This window comes from Carcharodon carcharias, chromosome 28, assembly GCF_017639515.1.
Source record: "Carcharodon carcharias isolate sCarCar2 chromosome 28, sCarCar2.pri, whole genome shotgun sequence".
NCBI classification, from domain to species: domain Eukaryota; kingdom Metazoa; phylum Chordata; class Chondrichthyes; order Lamniformes; family Lamnidae; genus Carcharodon; species Carcharodon carcharias.
This window is the reverse complement of record NC_054494.1, coordinates 31,320,818-31,339,993: the sequence shown is the minus strand read 5'-3', so window position 1 is coordinate 31,339,993 and position 19,176 is coordinate 31,320,818. Positions and strand designations below refer to the sequence as shown.

At 41.3% G+C, this 19,176-nt stretch overlaps 1 protein-coding gene across 3 annotated transcripts in view; it reads left to right on the top strand.

Annotated features, from left to right (window-relative positions):
- Positions 1 to 19,176, top strand: part of LOC121270915 (serine-rich coiled-coil domain-containing protein 2-like) — a 569,579-nt gene that overhangs the window by 357,142 nt on the left and 193,261 nt on the right. For all 3 annotated transcript variants that reach the window (XM_041176518.1, XM_041176517.1, XM_041176519.1), the window contains exon 6: positions 13,299 to 13,506. In XM_041176518.1, coding sequence (XP_041032452.1) covers positions 13,299 to 13,506 — 208 coding nt within the window. The remainder of the gene's footprint in view (positions 1 to 13,298; positions 13,507 to 19,176) is intronic.

The following is a 19,176-nucleotide window of genomic DNA, read 5'->3' as shown; positions in this document are numbered from 1 at the left end:
GGGGGAACTAGATTAAAAGGTATGATAGTAAACAGGCAATAGCTAGAATTTAAAGAATTAATACATGGATTGCAACAAATGTGCATTACTTTAAGGCACAAAAAGCTAGCAAGAAAAGTGATCCAACTATGGATAACAAGAGAAGTTAAAGATTCTATAAGATCAAAGGAAGAGGCATATAAAGTTGCCAAAAAAAGGTAGCAAACTTGAAGACTGGAGACATTTTAAAATTAAGCTCAAGCTGCTACATCTCACACCTCTAGCTCAACAGCTCAAACTGCCCCCATGCTCTCCACAGTAACTCAGAAATACTATTTTACCCTTTTATCTCAGGTTCCATTGTTTTCACATCTTTTTGAAACTCAAATCCTTTTCATGTTTTCAACCCCCCCAGACAACCTGTATCATATCAATCTTTGCCCAACATAATTAAATCTCTCTCTGTCTCTCTCTCACACACACACACAAAGCCTTTTCACAAAATAAGACAATACTCCCCAAAAATATTTTTAAAAAACATCCATTTCTCACAGAGAGAAAACAGGAACCACAGACCAGTTAGCCTGACAGTAGCAGGGAAAATGCTGGAATCTATTATAAAGGATGTGATAACTGGGCACTTAGAAAATAAAGGTAGGTTTGGGCAGAGCCAACATGGATTTATGAAAGGGAAATCATGTTTGACAAACTTGTTAGAGTTTTTTGAGGATGTCACTAGCAGGATAAATAAGGGAGAACCAGTGGATGTGGTGTATTTGGATTTTCAGAAGGCTTTTAATAGGGCCCCACAAAAGAGGTTAGTCTGTATAAATAGAGCACGTGGGATTGGGTAATGGACAGAAAACAAAGTAGGAGTAAATGGGTCATTCTCAGGTCAGCAGGCTGTGACTGATGAGGTATCACAAGGATCAGTGCTTGGTCCCCAGCTATTCACAATCTATGCCGATGATTTTGATGTGGGGACCAATTGTAATATTTCCAAGTTCACTGATGACACAAAACTTGGTGGAAATATAAGTTGTGAGGAGGATGCAAAGAGGTTTCAAGGGGATCTGGACAGGCAAGGACATGGCAGATGGAATATCATGTGAAAAAATGTGAAACTATCCACTTTGGCAGTAAAAACAGAAATGCAGAGTATTTCTTAAATGATGAGGGATTGGGAAGTGTTGATGTCCAAAGGTACCTGGGCGTTCTTGTCCCTAAGTCACTGAAAGCTAACGTGCTGGTACAGAAAGCTATTAGGAAGGCAAATGGTATGTTAGCTTTATTACAAGGGGATTTGAGTACAGGAGTAAGGAACCCTTGCTGCAGTTGTATGGAGCCTTAGTGAGACTGCATCTGGAGTATTGTGTACAGTTTTGGTCTCCTTGCCTAAGGAAGGATATGCTTGTCATAGAGGGAGTGCAGCGAAGGTTCACCAGACTAATCCCTGGGGTGGTAGAATTGTTCTATGATGACAGATTAAGGAGACTGGGCCTGTATTCTCTGGGGTTTAGAAGAATGAGAGGTGACCTCATTGACATGCACAAAATTCTCACAGGGCTCGACAGGGTAGATAGAGGAAGGATGTTTTACCTGGCTGGGGTTTCTAGAACACAGCTTCAGAATACGAGGTAGGCTATTTGGAACCAAGATGAGAAGGAATTTCTTCACACAGAGGGTGGTGAATCTTTGGAATTCTCTACCCCAGAGAGCTGTGGAGGCTCAGTTATTGAGTCTGCTCAAAGCAGAGGTCGATAGATTTCTAGATAGCAATGGCATGAAGGGATATGGGGATAGTGTGGTAAGATGGCATTGAGGTAGAAAGCCAGCCATGATCTAGTTAAATGGTGGAACAGGCTCGAGGGGCCAAATGAACTACTCCTCCCTATGTTCCTATATTCTTACGTTCTATTCAAATGCTCAACATAAACATCTCCGAAAGCTATAGAAATTTCCACAGCTCCTTTGAACAAAAAGGGCATGGTGCAGATGTGAGAAATCTTTAAAGAAAAAAGCTAAATGGAGGAAACAGGGGAAAATGGCCAAGAAGTAATTTATAACCCAGGTTTGTCCAACACTCCCTCCTCGGGGGGACCACATTTGCATATTTTTCTCACTCAAGGGACCGATGAGTAAATTTCGGAAAGATAAGGTTTGGCACAACAAAAAAACAAATTTTAAAAAGAAAGTTGGGTTTGAAGGAAAGAAACAGTTGCTGAGCAAAAATTCAGAAATGTCAGAGCAATAAATTATTAATTTAAAAATCAGTAATTAATATAAACGAGCAGAATGAGAGAGGGTCAGTGTGTGTGTGTCCGGCTCATTCCCAGTCTCAGGGTGCTCAATCACTCACCCTCACCCACTCTCAGGGGTTGCATGTGTCAGTGAGAAACCTGAGACTGGGTGCAAGGCAGACTCGCACTCTCACCCCGCCACCCCCCTAAACACTCAGTCCCTCGCACTCCACCCCACCCCCCCCAACACACACACCCACCCAGTCCCTCGCACCCCCACCCACCCCCCACACACACAGTCTCTCGCACTTCCCCCCCCCCCACACACACAGTCTCTCGCACTCCACCCCACCCCCCCACACACACACCCAGTCCCTCGCACCCCCACACACACAGTCTCTCGCACTTCCCCCCCCCACACACACAGTCTCTCGCACTCCACCCCACCCCCCCCACACACACACACACTCCCACACACACACACACACACACACACACACACACACACACACACACACACACACACACACACACACACACCCTACCACCCCCACATACACACTCATGCCATCACATACTCTCACTCTCCCACTGTTATATTCTACCATGGGGTCGCTTTGCTCGCAAACTGGTTGCATGCTTATTTGTCGGCAGGTGAACTGATTACAACATACTGCAGATGCATAGACCAAGATGAAATGAAGCACGTACTATTTATTTACACAAACAACAGAGCACTAACATGATGTGTGTTTCTCCAACCAGACCCTACACTAGACCAACTTTAACATGGTAGCCCGTGCTACTCAGCTATTGGGTCTTACAGTCAGGTGGTCTATCTGCTCTCATTCTCTTAAAAGGTGCATTACACCTCAGATTATCATACCCACACACTCACAATCTGCCATTCCCCCCTACACACACACACACACTCAGTCGCACTCACTTTGCCATAGACTCACAGGCACATGCCTTCACTCCCCCCTCTCCTGCTAACATACACACATAAACACACACACACACACTCACTCACTCACTCTCTCACACAACCCCCCGCCCCTGCTGAATGCATACACTCATACCCTCACTCCCACATACTCAGCATGCCATGGTTTCCTACCCAGGTCACCAAAACTTCGCCATCCAGGAACCAGACGTTTCTGACTCCTCGGACTACAGCCCTGAAATTCCAGACTCCCTGGGATCTAGCCCCAATGAGCCTTCTCTTCCCCAGGCCCAGCAGCCCTCAGCACACTTACCAATGCCAGTGTTCGCTGCTTCTCCGGTCAGAGTCTGTTTCCTTCTCTAATTTGCTCACTTGAGCCTATCAGCAGCAAACGTTGGAAAGATGCAGTCTCTGATTGGAGGTGCAGCTCTATGCAGAATCTTCCATTGAAACCCACATGTTTGACCGGAAGTTTGAAAACTGGTTCTGGGGGCCGGATAGAAGGGCTTCGTGGGCCAAATGTGGGCCAATCTGTTTTAACCCTTTGCTGGCGAGAGGTGTCACCTTAGACATGAGAGTGACAGCACTGAGGCTGGAACGTTGTGGGTAGGGGATTGTAGATACAAGCCCACCCCATCCAGTTCATATCATATTATTTATGCTCAATTTCACTATTATTGGGACATATAACACACCTACACTTTCTGGTTCATATTCTTTACAGAGGGTTAGCACGGTAGCACTGGTCTTCTATTTGAGTTTAGTTTCTTAGACCTTGGGCTTGTTTCACACTTCTTGCAATAGTTAGAGATAAGCCAGTCAATTCTGCAAATCTGGTGTTTATTCTGACTATTGATGCTGATTGCTATTTGCCCAGTTATATTTAATTTTAATAGCTTGACTACTTCCAGCTGAGCTGGGATGGCAATGTATTAGAATGTTTTCGGTATCACTTTAAGATGTGCCTTTCACTGCTGTCATTTGAGAGACATCTCTGTGTGGGGAAAGACTCAAACCGGTGGCTCTCTATGATCCTTAAAAAACATCAACTGAAGTAGCAATATCTCTTACCAGTGATTAGATTTTGCACCTTCCTAATATTCAGTGCACAAGGGAAGTGATTGCTTTAAAAATATCCCTCCTTTTCTTCCTTTCATATTAAATATTTCAGTGAGGATAATGTTTCTGTTTTATAGCATTAGAGCATGAAGGAAGAGAAAATATATATCGATGACAAAAATGTTTTTATTTATTTTATTCATGGGATGTGGGTGTCACTGGCAAGGCCAGCATTTAGTGGCAGCATATTTTGTCCACAGATATTTTTGATGGAACTTAGTGCTCCTGTTGATGTACACACAGTTTCTGCAGATGTGGTAATGTGCAAGTCATTGGATCTTTATAGTTACTGAAATGTTGAACTCAAAATGAGGCTGCAAGCTGTATGAATCATTAGTTCATATTCAAATGTAATAAAACAATAGGGGTTCTTCACTTCATTAGAATTTCTGAAAGTATGGTTTATAAAGCAATGCGGCAGAAAACATTGTAAAACATGGTTTGTGTCCTGCAATGTAAATCAGTTATCTGTGCACATTCTAATATTGAGGAGCAGGTGAGATCCTTGCTGCTAAAGGACCATTCTAAATTAATGATTACTGAATACATTAAGAGAGAGATGGCATGAAATGCAACGCAAGTAACCTTTTCAGAGGTTAGATTTTTTCAAAAGATGTAAGTTATTTTGAGTGGACACCTTTAGTGAGAGACAGAATGTTGTCTATCTGTGCCAATGTGTGCTGTTTACAGATTTCTCATTTCAGTAACTGATTTTGACTTTTTCATGATAACTATTTTAAGTACTATCAGTGGACCTTGCATTCATTTTGCAAACATTATAGTGACTAAATGTAAGTTTAAAATGTCAATATTAATTTTTGTTTACGATTCTATCCAGTAGCCTGGAGCAATTTTGTATTTTTTATTTGTTGTAGGAGGCGAGTGATCTTAACAAGGAAGTATTTATTGTCCATTTTCACTGTCTCTGAGGTGTAGGGTCTTGCTCTTTGAAACACTACAGTCCTTGTAGTGATAGGGCTCCCTACAATAATGTTAGGTAGGGAGTCCCAGAATACTGACCAGTGATTTCATACATTGCAACAGCGACTATACTTCAAGTAGTTGACTGACTGTAAAGTGCTTTGAGAGGTCCAGTGGTTGCATAAATTGCTATATAAATGCAAGCCTTGTTTCCCTCCCCCATGCTCCCCTTGCCCCCATGCTCCCCTTGCCCCCATGCTCCCCTAGCCCTGTTTGTATTGCTGTGGACACCAGCAAAGTGCTTTCACCATCACCAGCGTCATAATTCCTGGTTCCTGAGAAAGTAGCAGCTCTGAAGTAAATATGGGAGAAGACTTGAGGCTCTTTGCCGATAGGTGAAATGGATAGATATCTTCACCATGTAAAAACTGTTGCTTTATGTGGGAGATTTTTTAAAATCAAAACCGACCATTTAAAGTATATTGTATGTATTGTGCTTGGTGGCTGGTTGGATTTTCTTGATTCTTTCTAGAAAAGGAAGATTGCAGACTTGGGTGAATTGATACTTAATATAGAGTATTCCCTCCTTGGCAGTGTTTTTTACTTAGTTCATCTAGTTCTTTGTCGTAATTTCATTGCTAGTTTGGAGAAACAAATTACAGGATTTGACATTGCATGATTATACAAGGATGCTTTAATGTTGGCTGCAATGTATCAAAACTTATTTTCGCCAGACGATTTCTGCCTTTGGGAGATTATATAAAATCAGTAAGTCCTCTGTTCAGATTGGAGAGAGGAAAATATATAGAAATATTTGTTACATGATATATTGACCAAACCATTGTTATCATTAGCTTTTGGAGGGACCATCTGAGAAATATGTTTATGATGTGGGAAAAGGATTGAGCTGAGTATTTCAAATCTGAATCACCATTTCATGAAAAATGTTAGTAAACAGTGTTTTTGTTTGAGAATGTGTGTACAATGCTTCAAAATTCATGATGCTGCCAAAGAGATGAACAACCATCTCTCTTTTGGAGCAAAAGGAAAGTGATAATTCTTTGTTAAGTATCAATTATATGCACAGTAGCTTAAAGTTGGCTTCATTTTGTGTTGACCAGATGTTTGTTAGTATTCTCATTAACTGCACAATATTAAAAGTTTGAATCAGTTGGTAAACTGTTATTTAATTCTTGATGCTGCTTTCTGATGATATGACAGTGGGGAGTAAACAACAGATGTTTTTGTAGGCCGTGAAGGCACTACATTGTTCTTTCTGTTTAAGATGTGTTTGGGCTCTTCATAGTTCGGATAGCATACCGTATACACTCAAGTGACTATATGAGAGTAGTGATGTTGTTTTGGGTACATGGATTATGCAAATAACGTTCAACCTGATAGCTGAGAGATTTCAAGATTTATATTAGTTGATGTTGAGTTATCTACTTTGCTACCCTCTGGACAGTGCACTTCACTGTAGAGACTAGGCCTGCATCAGTCAGCTTTAGAAACGAGGATAAGACGCAGGAAATAGGAAGTAATTGTGGGTCCTGTTGTGATTTCAGAAGATTGGGATGGGAACGACTGTCTACAGGAAATATAGCTTCCAGTCAGAAAAAGGAATTTGGAAGGGTGAGCTAATCTCTTTTTGTTTGCATGACCTCCTCGGATTATAGCTACAGATCATCTGGTGTATCAGTCAAATCCTTTCAGTTTAGTCACGGATAAATTGAGATCTGCCCTTTCCAAACCTATACCACAGATATTAATTGAGAAGCAATGCCAAGCTCCACGTTTGCTATGCTTGCTTCTATTCACGGGGCCAGATTCGAGCAAAACATTGCAATTTACTTTTTAAGGGACTTCATATTGAAACATTCACTATTCTCTACATACCCTTGCTTCTCTACAAAGAGAGCTCAATTATGTTTTGGGGGTCGCTTGTCCAGTTTTAGTAAAGGTTGTATGGCAACTTTTTATATATTTCATGCGTTTTCTTGTTTTTTTTTAAACCGTGTTTTCTGATCTATTTTACATTTAGTCTTATACTGAAGATGCTGTCTTCAAATTATTTTTAAAGAAGCTTATGATGCAGAACAAGTCTATCCAAAGGGTTAAAGCCCCTTGTGGTAGAGAACCACAAGAATACTATAGAATACTCAAATATTTTCTCATTGTCACATTATGTACAAAGGTATAGGATTATTGTAGTAAATGTATGAATGTTAATTGTCCCTACAGACAGTGTCATGGTGAAATTATTCGACCAAAGGCACACTATTTTCATCATCTCTCCATCACCCAGCAGGCTAACACCTTATCACTGAATACATAACATGGCAACCATTTTATACAACCTGTGTGAAATGGGAAGTCAATTAGATTTAGTAAATGGCCTTTAGGAATGATTTTATTCTGTGCTGTGGTGTTGGGAAGAATCCAGCCTGAAGCATTATCCCCAGAGCCAAAATTGTTTTTTTTTTCAGTCAGTGCATTCTGGATAATACTTAGACATCGAGTCCTTGTAATCCAGTTTCCATTCTCAGCCATGCAACTTAGATGCAGAATACATCTTTCCTTCAAAGAAAATAAAGCTATCAAGCATCAGTTTAATCAAAATTTCAATTTAAAGTTGTATAAATCAAAAATGTAAGTCTTTGTTGGGACATCTTTTTCAGCTTTCTGGAATGTTCCATTTACTTCAGTCCTTCTGCTGCAGCCAAATTGCAAGTTATTTGTTTCCTTCCACCACCCCACCTCTTTTTTTTTTATTTTCTTGATGTGATGCTTTTCTCCAATAGACTAATGTTATGGTTTTTCCTTGATTGTTCGACTTGTAATAATGAATTGTTCCAAGTGACAAAAATTAGGTATGAATCAATGCTACCAAATATGTCGTCTTGTGCAAAGTATTCAGACAGAGTTTGTTGTTCGTCTGATGTTATGGCAAAATTTCCCACACTGGATACCTTTTATTAATGTACCAGTAAAGCAATGAGAGACAATCTTGTCTTGTAGCATTAAACAACATTAGAGGAAAAGGCAGCTCACCCAAGAACAACAGCTTGCATTTCTGTAGTGACCTTAAGGTAAAAAAGTACTTCAACTTAAAGAAAGAAAAATCAAACCAAAGGAGGAGATATTAGGAAAGTTCTTAAAGGAAGATGGAACTGGAGAACTTGAGTGGTTTAGCATATGAATTCCACAGCATGGGTCTTTTTTTTAATTCATCCATGGGATGTGGGCTTCGCTGGCTGGGCCAACTTTTATTGCCCATCCCTAGTTACCTTTGAAAAGATGGTGTTGTGCTGCCATCTTGAACCGCTGCAGTCCATGTGGTTTAAGTACACCCACTGAGCTGTTAGGAAGAGAGTTCCGGGATTTTGACCTAGTGACAGTGAAGGAACGGCGATATCTTTCCAATTCAGGATAGTGAATGACTTGAAGGAGAACTTCCAGGTGGTTGTGTTCCCATCTATCTGCTGCCTTTGTTCTTCTAGATGGTAGTGGTCGTGGATTTGGAAGGTGCTTTCTAAGGAGCCTTGGTAAATTCCTGCAGTTCATCTTGTAGTTGGTACAAACTGCTGCTACTGTGAGTTGGTGATGGAGGGAGTGAATGTTTGTGGATGTGGTGCCAATCAAGTGGGCTGCTTTGTCCTAGATGATGTCAAGCTTCTTGAGTGTTGTGGGAGCTGTACTCACCTAGGCAAGTGGGGAGTATTCCATCACACGACTGACTTGTGCCTTGTGGATGGTGGACAGGCTTTGGGGAGTCAGGAGGTGAGTTACTCGTCGCAGGATTCCTAGCCTTTGATCGGCTCTTGTAGCCACTGTATTTATATGGTTCGTCCAGTTCAGTTTCTGGTCAATGGTAACCCCCAGGATGTTGATAGTGGGGATTCAGTGATGGCAATGCCATTGAATGTCAAGGGGCAATAGTTGGATTCTCTCTTGTTGGAGATGGTCATTGCCTGGCACTGGTGTGGTGCAACTGTTACTTGCCACTTCTCAGCCCAAGCCTGGATATTGTCCAGGTCCTGCTGCATTTGGACATGGACTGCTTCAGTATCTGAGGAGCTGCAAATGGTGCTAAACATTGTGCAATCATCAGCAAACAACCCCATTTCTGACCTTATGATGGAAGGAAGGTCATTGATGAAGCAGCTGAGGAACTCCTGTGGTGATGTCCTGCAGCTGAGGTGACTGACTTCCAGCAACCACAACCATCTTCCTTTGTGCTAGGTATGACTCCAAACTGCAAATTCCCTGATTTCCATTAACTCCAGTTTTTCTAGGGTTCCTTGATGCCACACTCTGTCAAATGTGGCCTTGATGTCAAGGGCAGTCACTCTCACCTCATCTCTGGAGTTCAGTTCTTTTGTCCATGTTTGAACTAAGGCTATAACGAGGTCAGGAGCTGAGTGGCCCTACAGAACCCAAATTGAATGTCAGTGAGCAAGTTATTGCTAAGCAAGTGTGGCTTGATAGCACTGCTGATGACCCCTTCCATTACTTTACTGATGATGGAGAGTAGACGGATGGGGCAGTAATTGGCTGAGTTGGATTTGTCTTGCTTTTTGTGTCCAGGACATACCGGAGCAATTTTCAACATAGCCGGGTAGATGGCAGTGCTGTGGCTGTACTGGAACAGCTTGGCTAGGGGCACGGCCAGTTCTGGAGCACATGTCTTCAGCACTATTGCTAGAATATTGTCAGGGCCCATAGCCTTTGCAATATCCAGTACCTTCAGTTGTTTCTTGACATCATGTGCAGTGAATCAAATTGGCTGAAAACTGGCATCTGTGATGCTAGGGATCTCCGGAGGTGGCCAAGATGGGTCATCCACTCGGCACTTCTGGCTGAAGATTGTAGCAAATGCTTCAGCCTTATCTTTTGCTCTGGTGTGCTCAGCTCCCCATCATTGAGGATGGGGATATTTGTGGAGCCGCCGCCTCCAGTGAGTTGTTTAATTGTCCACCACCATTTGTGACTGGATGTGGCAGAACTGCAGAGCTTAGACCTGATTCGTTGGTTGTGGAATTGCTTAACTCCCTTTCACTTGCTGCTTCTGCTGTTTGGCATGCAAGTAGTCCTGTGTTATAGCTTCACCAAATTGCCACCTTGTTTTTAGGTTTGCCTGGTGCTTCTCCTGGCATGCCCTCCTGCACTCTTCATTGAACCAGGTTGATACCCTGGCTTATTGGGGGGATATGCCAGGCCATGAGGTTACAGATTGTGTTTGAGTATAATTCTGCTTCTGATGGCCCACAGTGCCTCATGGATGCCCAGTCTTGAGTTGCTAGATCTGTTTGAAATCGATTCCATTTAGCACAATGGTAGTGCCACACAGCACAATTGAATGTAACCTCAATGTGAAGGCGGGACCTCGTGTCCACAATGACTGCGTGGTGGTCACTCCTACCGACACTGTCATGGACAGTTGCATCTGCAGCAGGCAGGTTTGTGAGGATGAGGTCAAGTGTATTTTTCCCTCTTGTTAGTTCCCTCACCACCTGCCGCAGGCCCAGTCTAGCAGCTATGTCCTTTAGGATTCGGCCAGCTCGGTCAGTAGTCATGCTGCCGAGCTACTCTTGGTGATGGACATTGAGTGTCCCCCACTGATAATTGCTGATTATGATGCATGTAAATGATTTGGGGACGCACAAGTACCTAGAGAAGTTTCAGAGGGGAGGTGAAAAAGCATATTAGAGAAGCAAGGAGGGATTATGAGAAAAGGCTGGCAGCCAACATAAAGGGGAATCCCAAAGCCTTCTATAGGCATTTAATAGTAAAAGGGTGGTAAAAGGAGGAGTAGGGCTGATTTGGGGCCTAAAAGGAATTTACGCATGGACAAAGGGGTATTAAATGATTGCTTTGTATCTGTTTTTACCAAGGAAATAGATGCTACCCAGGTCATGGTGACAGACCAGGAAACCCTGTCACTAGAAGGGTTCAAAATTGATAAGGAGGAAGTGTTGAATGGACTGTTGGTACTTAAAGTTGACAAGGCACCATGACCGGATGAGATACATCCAAGGATATTGAAGGAAGTGAGAGTAGAAATTGCAGGGCACTGGCAATAATCTTTCAGTTTTCCCTAGGCTCAGGGTGGTGCCAGAGGACTGGAGAATTGCAAACATTATGCCCTTGTTCAAAGAAGGCTGTAAGGATAAGCCCAGTAATATTCCAGTCAGTTACACTTCAGTGGTGGGCAAGATTCTAGAAACAATTAATTGGGATAGAATTAGTAATCACGTGGAAAAATATGGGTTGATAAGGAAGAGTCAGTTGGATTTCTAATGGGGAAATCATGTTTAACTAACTTGCTGGAGTATTTTGAAGAGGTAACAGAAAAAGTCGATGAGAGTAATGCTGTTGATGTGGTGTACATGGACTTTGAAAAGGCATTTGATACAATGCCACACAACAGACTTGTGAGAAAAGTTATTGCTCATGGAATAAAAGAGACAGTAGCCACGTGGATACAAAATAGGTTAAAAAATAGGAAGCAGAGAGTAGTGCTCAATGGACATTTTTCTGGCTGGAGGAAGATTTGTAGTGGAGTTTCCCAGGGGCCGGTATTGGGACTCTTGCTTTTCCTGACATATATTAATGAACTTGATCTTGGTGTGCAGGGGACAATTTCAATGTTTGCAGATGATATGAAGCTTGGGAGTGTTGTGAACTGCGAGGACAGTATGGAGCTTCAAGAGGGACGTAGACAAGTTGGTGGAGTGGACAGATAGGTGGCAAATGACGATCAATGCAGAGAAGTGTGAGGTGATGCATTTTGGTAGGAAGAACACAGACAATATAAAATAAGAGGTGAAATTTTGAAGGTGGTGCTGGAGCAAAAAGACCTGGGTGTATATGTGTGTAGATCATTGAAGGCGGCAGAATAGGTGGAGAGAGCAGTTAATAAAGCATATAGTATCCTGGGTTTTATTATTAAGGGCATAGAGTACAAGAGCAAGGAGGTTATGCTAAATTTAAATAAGACAGTTGTTAGACCTCAGCTGGAGTATTGTGTACAAGTCTGGGCACCACATTATAGGAAGGATGTGAACACATTGGAGACAGTGCAGAAGGGGTTTACAAGAATGGTTCCAAGAATTACAAACTTCAGCTATGAGGATAGATTGGAGAGGCTGGGACTGTACTCTGAGAGAAGAAGGCTAAGAGAATATTTGATAGAGATGTTCAAAATCATGAGGGGGCTGGTCAGAGTGGTTAGGGAAAAGCTATTGCCATTCATAAAAGGATCAAGAACGAGAGGGCACAGATTTAAAGTGATTGACAAAAGCAGCAAATGTGACGTGAGAAAAAACTTTTCTGCACGAGTGGTTCGGGTCTGGAATGCAGTGCCTGGAGGTGTGGTGGAAGGCATTCAAGAGGGCACTAGAAGGTTATCTATCTTGGGTTGAAGCGAGTATAACATTTAATGCACAAAAGAAATTGAACTCAAAACCAGTTTAATTTTAACTCAGTGTGTAAAATCAGGAAAGGACAAGCCAGGTTATCTACAGTATTGAATTTTGTAATGTTGACACTTTTTCACAATCCAACCTGTGGAAACACTTTAGACATAGCCGCAAATTAAGCAGATTTGCAGCACCACTGCGAATAAAATCCCTAAATTAGATATTCCAAGCTCGATTTCTTCCAACTCAGATTAGTGCTCAGAATTTCATGCCAATCAAACAGGATTTCACTCTTAATCCTTTGGTGATGTCCCAATAACTTGCTTGGATATTTATCTCTGCATTGGACCAACCTTTTTGGCATTATACACGGCATGGTAAAGAGAATTGTGTTGCATGAGATACTGGAACCAATCAAAAATATACTGCTGTTCAATTCTGGCATAAGCTATTTCATCCGGATTCAGGCGATTACTGGTGAGAGTGGAACAAAACTGAGATTTAATTTCATATGTTGTGGTTGAAATTCCAAAAGCATCAGAGCTGTAACTTCATAATTAGTCTACAGTATAAATGCAACCACTATTATTGGAAATGCAATCATCAAAAATATTTTAATTGTTCAATTTTTCTGATAAAATGCAAGAAATGACAATTGACCTTCCATTTCAGGAGTCCTGTTTCCCAGGAGCCTCCAGTGGGCCACTTTGATTGGCATGCGGCTTCAAGTTACTGCTGGCCTCCAAGCAGTCACATCAGATCCTCTCGGCCCATGACGGAGAACACTGTGATGCTGGATGTACTGACACTGCGGCACATGGTGCATGACTGCACCTCTGTAAAAACACAGATACTTAAATTGAAGAGATTGCTGCAACAGGTACACTATTTACTATCTTACATAATATATCTTATTGTCTATATTATATGTTAGATTCTGAAGGTCAATTAGGATTGGATAACAACTGCTGGCCTTGCCAGTGATGCCTGCATCCCATGAAAGAATAAAAAAAGCTAAAGCTACTGTTAATAGGTTACACGCTTAAGTTACAAGGCAAAAGTAAATTAATTTGCAAACCTCTGCTATGCTTAGTGTAGAGTAGAAATGAAATAATGTTTATGTTATAATGTTATATTTATTTCCACTGCACAACCAGTTCCCTCCTTCAACAGGATCTGAGTGACCATTTTGCAAATAAGTGGAACATAATTTCATTGGGAACAGCATTAGTGAGTTTGGTTAAAAAGTAATCTTGTCTTCTTCCACAAGCTCAGTTTTATATCTTATTGACATCGCTGCTACACACGGTAAAATTTCAGGTCTGCTCAATCACAGACTTGACTAAGGGGATGCGAAATAAAGAAAACCAAAGTTAGTTATCTGACTAGTTTCACTTTTGAATTTTGACTGTTGCTTTAAGACCACAGTAACAGTGGTAGGGGAGGGAGAGGAAGGGAGGTTGATCTGCAGAAGTATTTGGTTCAGTGAGTAACCATCATTCCGATGAGATGTTTTGACTGCGATACTATATGGAGGAATAATAGCTGCATGTGTAACAGATAGCAGCAATGGAGAAGTTGCTAAATGCTTTGCAGTGATTTAATTTGTGTTGGATTGTGTTGTGTTGGGCATTGTTCAGTGTGGCAGTGATTAGAAGAAAAGTTTGCATCATTGCAAAGTGGAGGGAGGGATAGCTGCAGCACCAAGCCTTTAAAGTGGGTAGTGATGGCACGAAGACAAGTCGGTGAATGGGGCCTTGACTAAGGTTCTCTTTAATCAGAGGTACAAAAGACAAGCCCCAAGATATTTATCTTTATTAAGTGTTTCAAGATGAGTGTTATCGCTTACTTTCATAATTCCTGATATGTCTAGTTTGAGAGTTTTGAGTTGAGTTGGTCAATGATATGTGGATGCAATAAATTCAATTAGTATTGTTAGAGCTTTAGTGGTTGGAAATGCAAATTAATATGGCAGACAGTATAATAAACATCAAGCTTCAACAGTTATCATGTCTAATTAAACACAGATGGAGGCCATTCAGCCAATTCTTCACGAGCAATTCAAAGCTAATCTTCTGCCTTGCTTTCTCCTACAGTCCAGTACCTTGCTCTGATTCATCTAATTTTTCTGAGTGATCCCTGCCTCAATCACTCAATGCCAAAGTAGTCTGTCCTTCCACAACCCACTTTGAAAAGAAGCTTCTCCTCATCACTCTCCTCACTCTGTGACTATTTTAGATTGGTAACCCCCATGACCCAACTCCCTGACCAGAGGAAATACATTTACATTTCATCTATTTGTAGCATTGATCTGCCAAGAAAATACTATATTATTTATTTAAAGCCGCTGATGAGTTGAACATTTATAAGTTGAGGTAATTTATATGTTTTCCATTATATTGAGTTCATCCTGGAATTCTACCTATCATTCTAAAAGACATTGGGCGCGGATATGGAAAATTGTCTACCCTTATTACTTGATACATTGCAACTTTGAATATACCCTTGCATGATCTAGATTTTTCTTTTATTACCAACAGGTCCAGACTTAATTTTCTGTTATGTCTGATGGATCATCTGTCCTGTAGGTGCACTGTGACGTGATAAGCCAGTATTATTGATCTACTTAGTTAGATTGGGATTTAACATTTACATTAGATTTTATTCAAGTTTAAGAAAAGATGTACTGATATTTATTGGGATTTGTGGTTAAACATTTTGTTCTAACAAATTCTAATACTTTGCAGGACACAAATTCCCTTTCCATGCATCTGTTCAGTAGCTTTGAAATAAAACCTTCCAAATACCAGCTAGGTTTGGAGTAATGAAAATTGAATTGCCTCATGCAAAAGTCACTGCAGGTAATAGTGCCGATGCTTGGGTGCCATGCATAGAGTTCTGCTAAAAGTTTACAATATCGCTACTGAAAACACACGAGTGAAAATAATCCTTAATGTTGCGTAAAAACAGCAAAAAATAGTTCAACTTTCATCCTACCTTTTCTCTTTTAGGACCATCTGACCCTGGAAGTGATCAGGAAGCTCTGCTCCTTTTGCTGCTCTCAAGGGGCAGAGGGGCTGCTACTGATACTTGGCTTTGTCTAGCCTATCAGTAATTTACTCACTGTTGCATAACTAAATCTTTTAATAACGCTACTGTGTTTAACTTCAGTGCACCACCACTCAGAGGTAGGAGCAATAACACAAAGTGAGGAGGCAGAGCTTTGGGATTCAGAGATTTAAGGGAAGAGACAACATCATTAGGACTTGCCAAAAACTTTCTGCAAGTGTGTGCTCCAGCCAGTGTGTTCCTTATGGAAATGCACAGAAACAAGTTTCCCATATAATGGTGCCTTTTCTGTGCTTTTGTACACTTGGGGAAATAAGGACTTCCCCACAAGTGTAATTGTGATTTTTGGCTGGAAGAGATTTTTCAGTCAAAACCATAGGACTTCTGCTGAATTCATTCGAATTGGTAAATCGCCTTAAGTTATTCTGAAGATCTTCCATTTTAAAAAAAGGAATTTTTGCATGAATATTTTAAAAATGTGCAACAGGGATGCAGGTTTTCTATTAAATAATAACTGAAATGGCAGTGAATAATCACCCATTTGCCTGTCTGATATGTATTTGACAGCCCAGCTCATTTAGACTGGTGTGTGTATGGAAATTACATTGTTTATTAATAGATAAAGGTCAGAATGAACTGGCAGTGCACTTTTTCTGTGCAAGTTGACATTCAATTAAATGTAAAGAAGTTGTCACTTTCACATTGGTAAGATTAACACCTACGCTATCCTTACAGTGCATGTGGCACTGTCCTATCAACCACCTCTTGCCAAGTTATTTTTGACTCACTGAGGATGGGGCTGAGCCAAGGGACAGAATAACTTGCCCATTGCACAATATGAGCACAGGAAACATTGCAGGTTACATTTGTGGAACACAGAACCCTCTGATCCCAAAATCCCAACAATGGGTGTCCAGCTCATACTGCTGGCACCAACAGATAAATTTCACACAGTGCGAGTCGGTAAAGCCAGAACAGCCAGATCTGTCTACTTACCCACCTCCTTGTACTATTGGAACTTGTATGTATAAAAAATGTTTACTATACCTTGGCCTTGTTCTCTGTGATTCATGGAATGACAATGAACAAAGACAATTTGTCTACATGACAATGAGCAGCTACTGCTGCTGCTGCACCCAATCTTTGAGTTCCTCACCTCCCAATGGATGTTTATCAGGCTAACTCCCAAATCTGCACTGATCCCATGGATTTACTGTTCACTCTCCGCCCTGGACCTCACTGCTCTTTGTTCTTGGATTCAGTCCTGCAGCTCTTTGTTCCTATGCTGGTGTTTGGATCGGCTGGTCTGCATGGCTAGCAGTTTTCTGCCCCTCCAGCAGCACCAAAATGGCTGAACTCTGGTCACATATCATTCTCCCTGACAGTGACCATGCTACATTACCCCTCATCTCTATAGCCTTTGTCACAGTTGACCACACCATCCTCCTCCAATGCCTTCCCTCCATTGTCCAGTTGAGAGCGATCATTCTCATTTGGTTCCACTCTTACTTTTCTAGTCATAGCCAGAGAATCTCCAATAGTTTCCCTAAGACACTCCCAATCTTTCTTAAATATGTGCTGCTTCGTGGTGTCCTCATCTGCAAACAAGGGGTCAGTTTCTATATCTACCTGTAGATCTCTGTAGATCCTTCAGCTTCTTCTGTGTTGTCAGACTACTTGTTTGAAATCGAGTCTTGGATGGAAATACAATTTCCTTCAGCTAAGCATTGGAAAGACCAAAGCTTTTGTCTTCAGCTACTACACGTTGTCACCAATTCACTCACCAGCTACTGTCCCAAGCTGAACCAGATAATTAGCAACCTTAATGTCAGTTTTACCCTGAACATTGATTCCTACCTCATGTGCTCCACCAGCTCCTTCCATCATCTGTTTCCATCCCTGACTCAGTTCCTCTGCTATTGCTGCTACCTTCACCCATGCCTGCTACGTCTAGACTCAGCTATCTAATACTCTCCTGGCTGGCCTAGCACCTCCACAACCTATACATGTCAGCCATTCAAAACTCTTCTGCCTATATCCTATACAACCCTCAGTCTAGCTCATCCATCATCCTTGTGCTGGCTTCTCATTTTGTTGCTGATATTGTTGCATGCCTCATGCTTCCATATTTCTGTAACCTGCACCTCTCCTCCCCTGTCACCACCTCCCAAAAGTTACTATTCCTCTGACTCTAGCCTCTTGTGAATTCCTCCCCTCCTGCCCACCGTTCCTTCACTGCACCACTGGCGCATATACCGTTTTTTGAAGCTCCCTAGGCCCATACTCTGAAATTCTGCCAAAATCCTTCTGCCCCTCCACCTCCTTCTCATCCTTGGCCCTAAACCCCACTTTGACCAACCTTATTCTCACCCCTCATGTGATTTATCAATCTTTTTTCTGAATATGTTGATGAAATGCTATGGAAATTTTTTCTGCCTTAAGGACACCATAAATGCAAGTTAATATCCTCTCATTGCATTTTTTAATTAGTATACTAAGTATAGAAAAAGAGTATGAAGATGGTATTAGAGTAGATAGATAGCTTTGAAAGTGAAGCTGGTACAGTGAAGATGGTCTGAATTATTCATCTGAGTACTGAAATTTCTACATGAAATAGCAGTTAAGACTGCAGAGAGTTTGGGAGAATTTTGCCTCTCAATAAAGCCTGATTCTCACTGTGGGTGTAGGAAGATATAAAGGTGTGTCACATGAGAGAATTCTGCTGGAGGAGCCTTAGGCCTCCGAGGTAAAGATAGGAGGGGAGAAATTGGATGTAGATTTGTGGAAAAACTCATTAGAGTGATGGTACTTGTTTGGCTTCACCGTTCCATTGAAACACAATTCCCATACCTTGCCCTATTTCCAGCTTTTGCCCTATCCCAGCATTTTTGAAATATAAACTGAGTTATGCTATAATATAAAGCAACTTTTACTTGGAGGTGAACCCTGACCTTCCCACCCACTTCAACTGTAGCCTGCCTATTATTGCCAGAAATAAGTTGGAGGGAAGGAGGTTTAGGTGCTTAGTAAATACAAAAACTATTGTTTCCCTATAAGTGAGGAACCTGCAACTAATTATATCAGAGATTGATTTAATGTTCAGTAAAACCTAATTATGTGAAAGATTGAGGGATATTGACAGGTAAAAATGAAGATTTGCGATAAACAAACAATTTCCAATATGTATCCTTGTCTGTGTTGGAGTCTCTGCTCTCCTTGTCTGAGACTGTATGAGTGAAGTAGAATGACGGCTGTCTTGGGGCATTTTGCAGCCAATATCTGGGTACGTTATCACTTTGAAACCTGCTGCTGTGTGATACCCTTTCTCTCTCTGCTGCTGTTTTTTTGTAAATCTCCTGAACACACTCCAACATTGGGAAAAGAGAACCAGCTTTATATAAAAAATAAGCCATTACACTTCTCTGCAGAGTCCAGCAAAATATTTAAGTGTTTTGGGAATAAAATAAGCACAGAGTACATC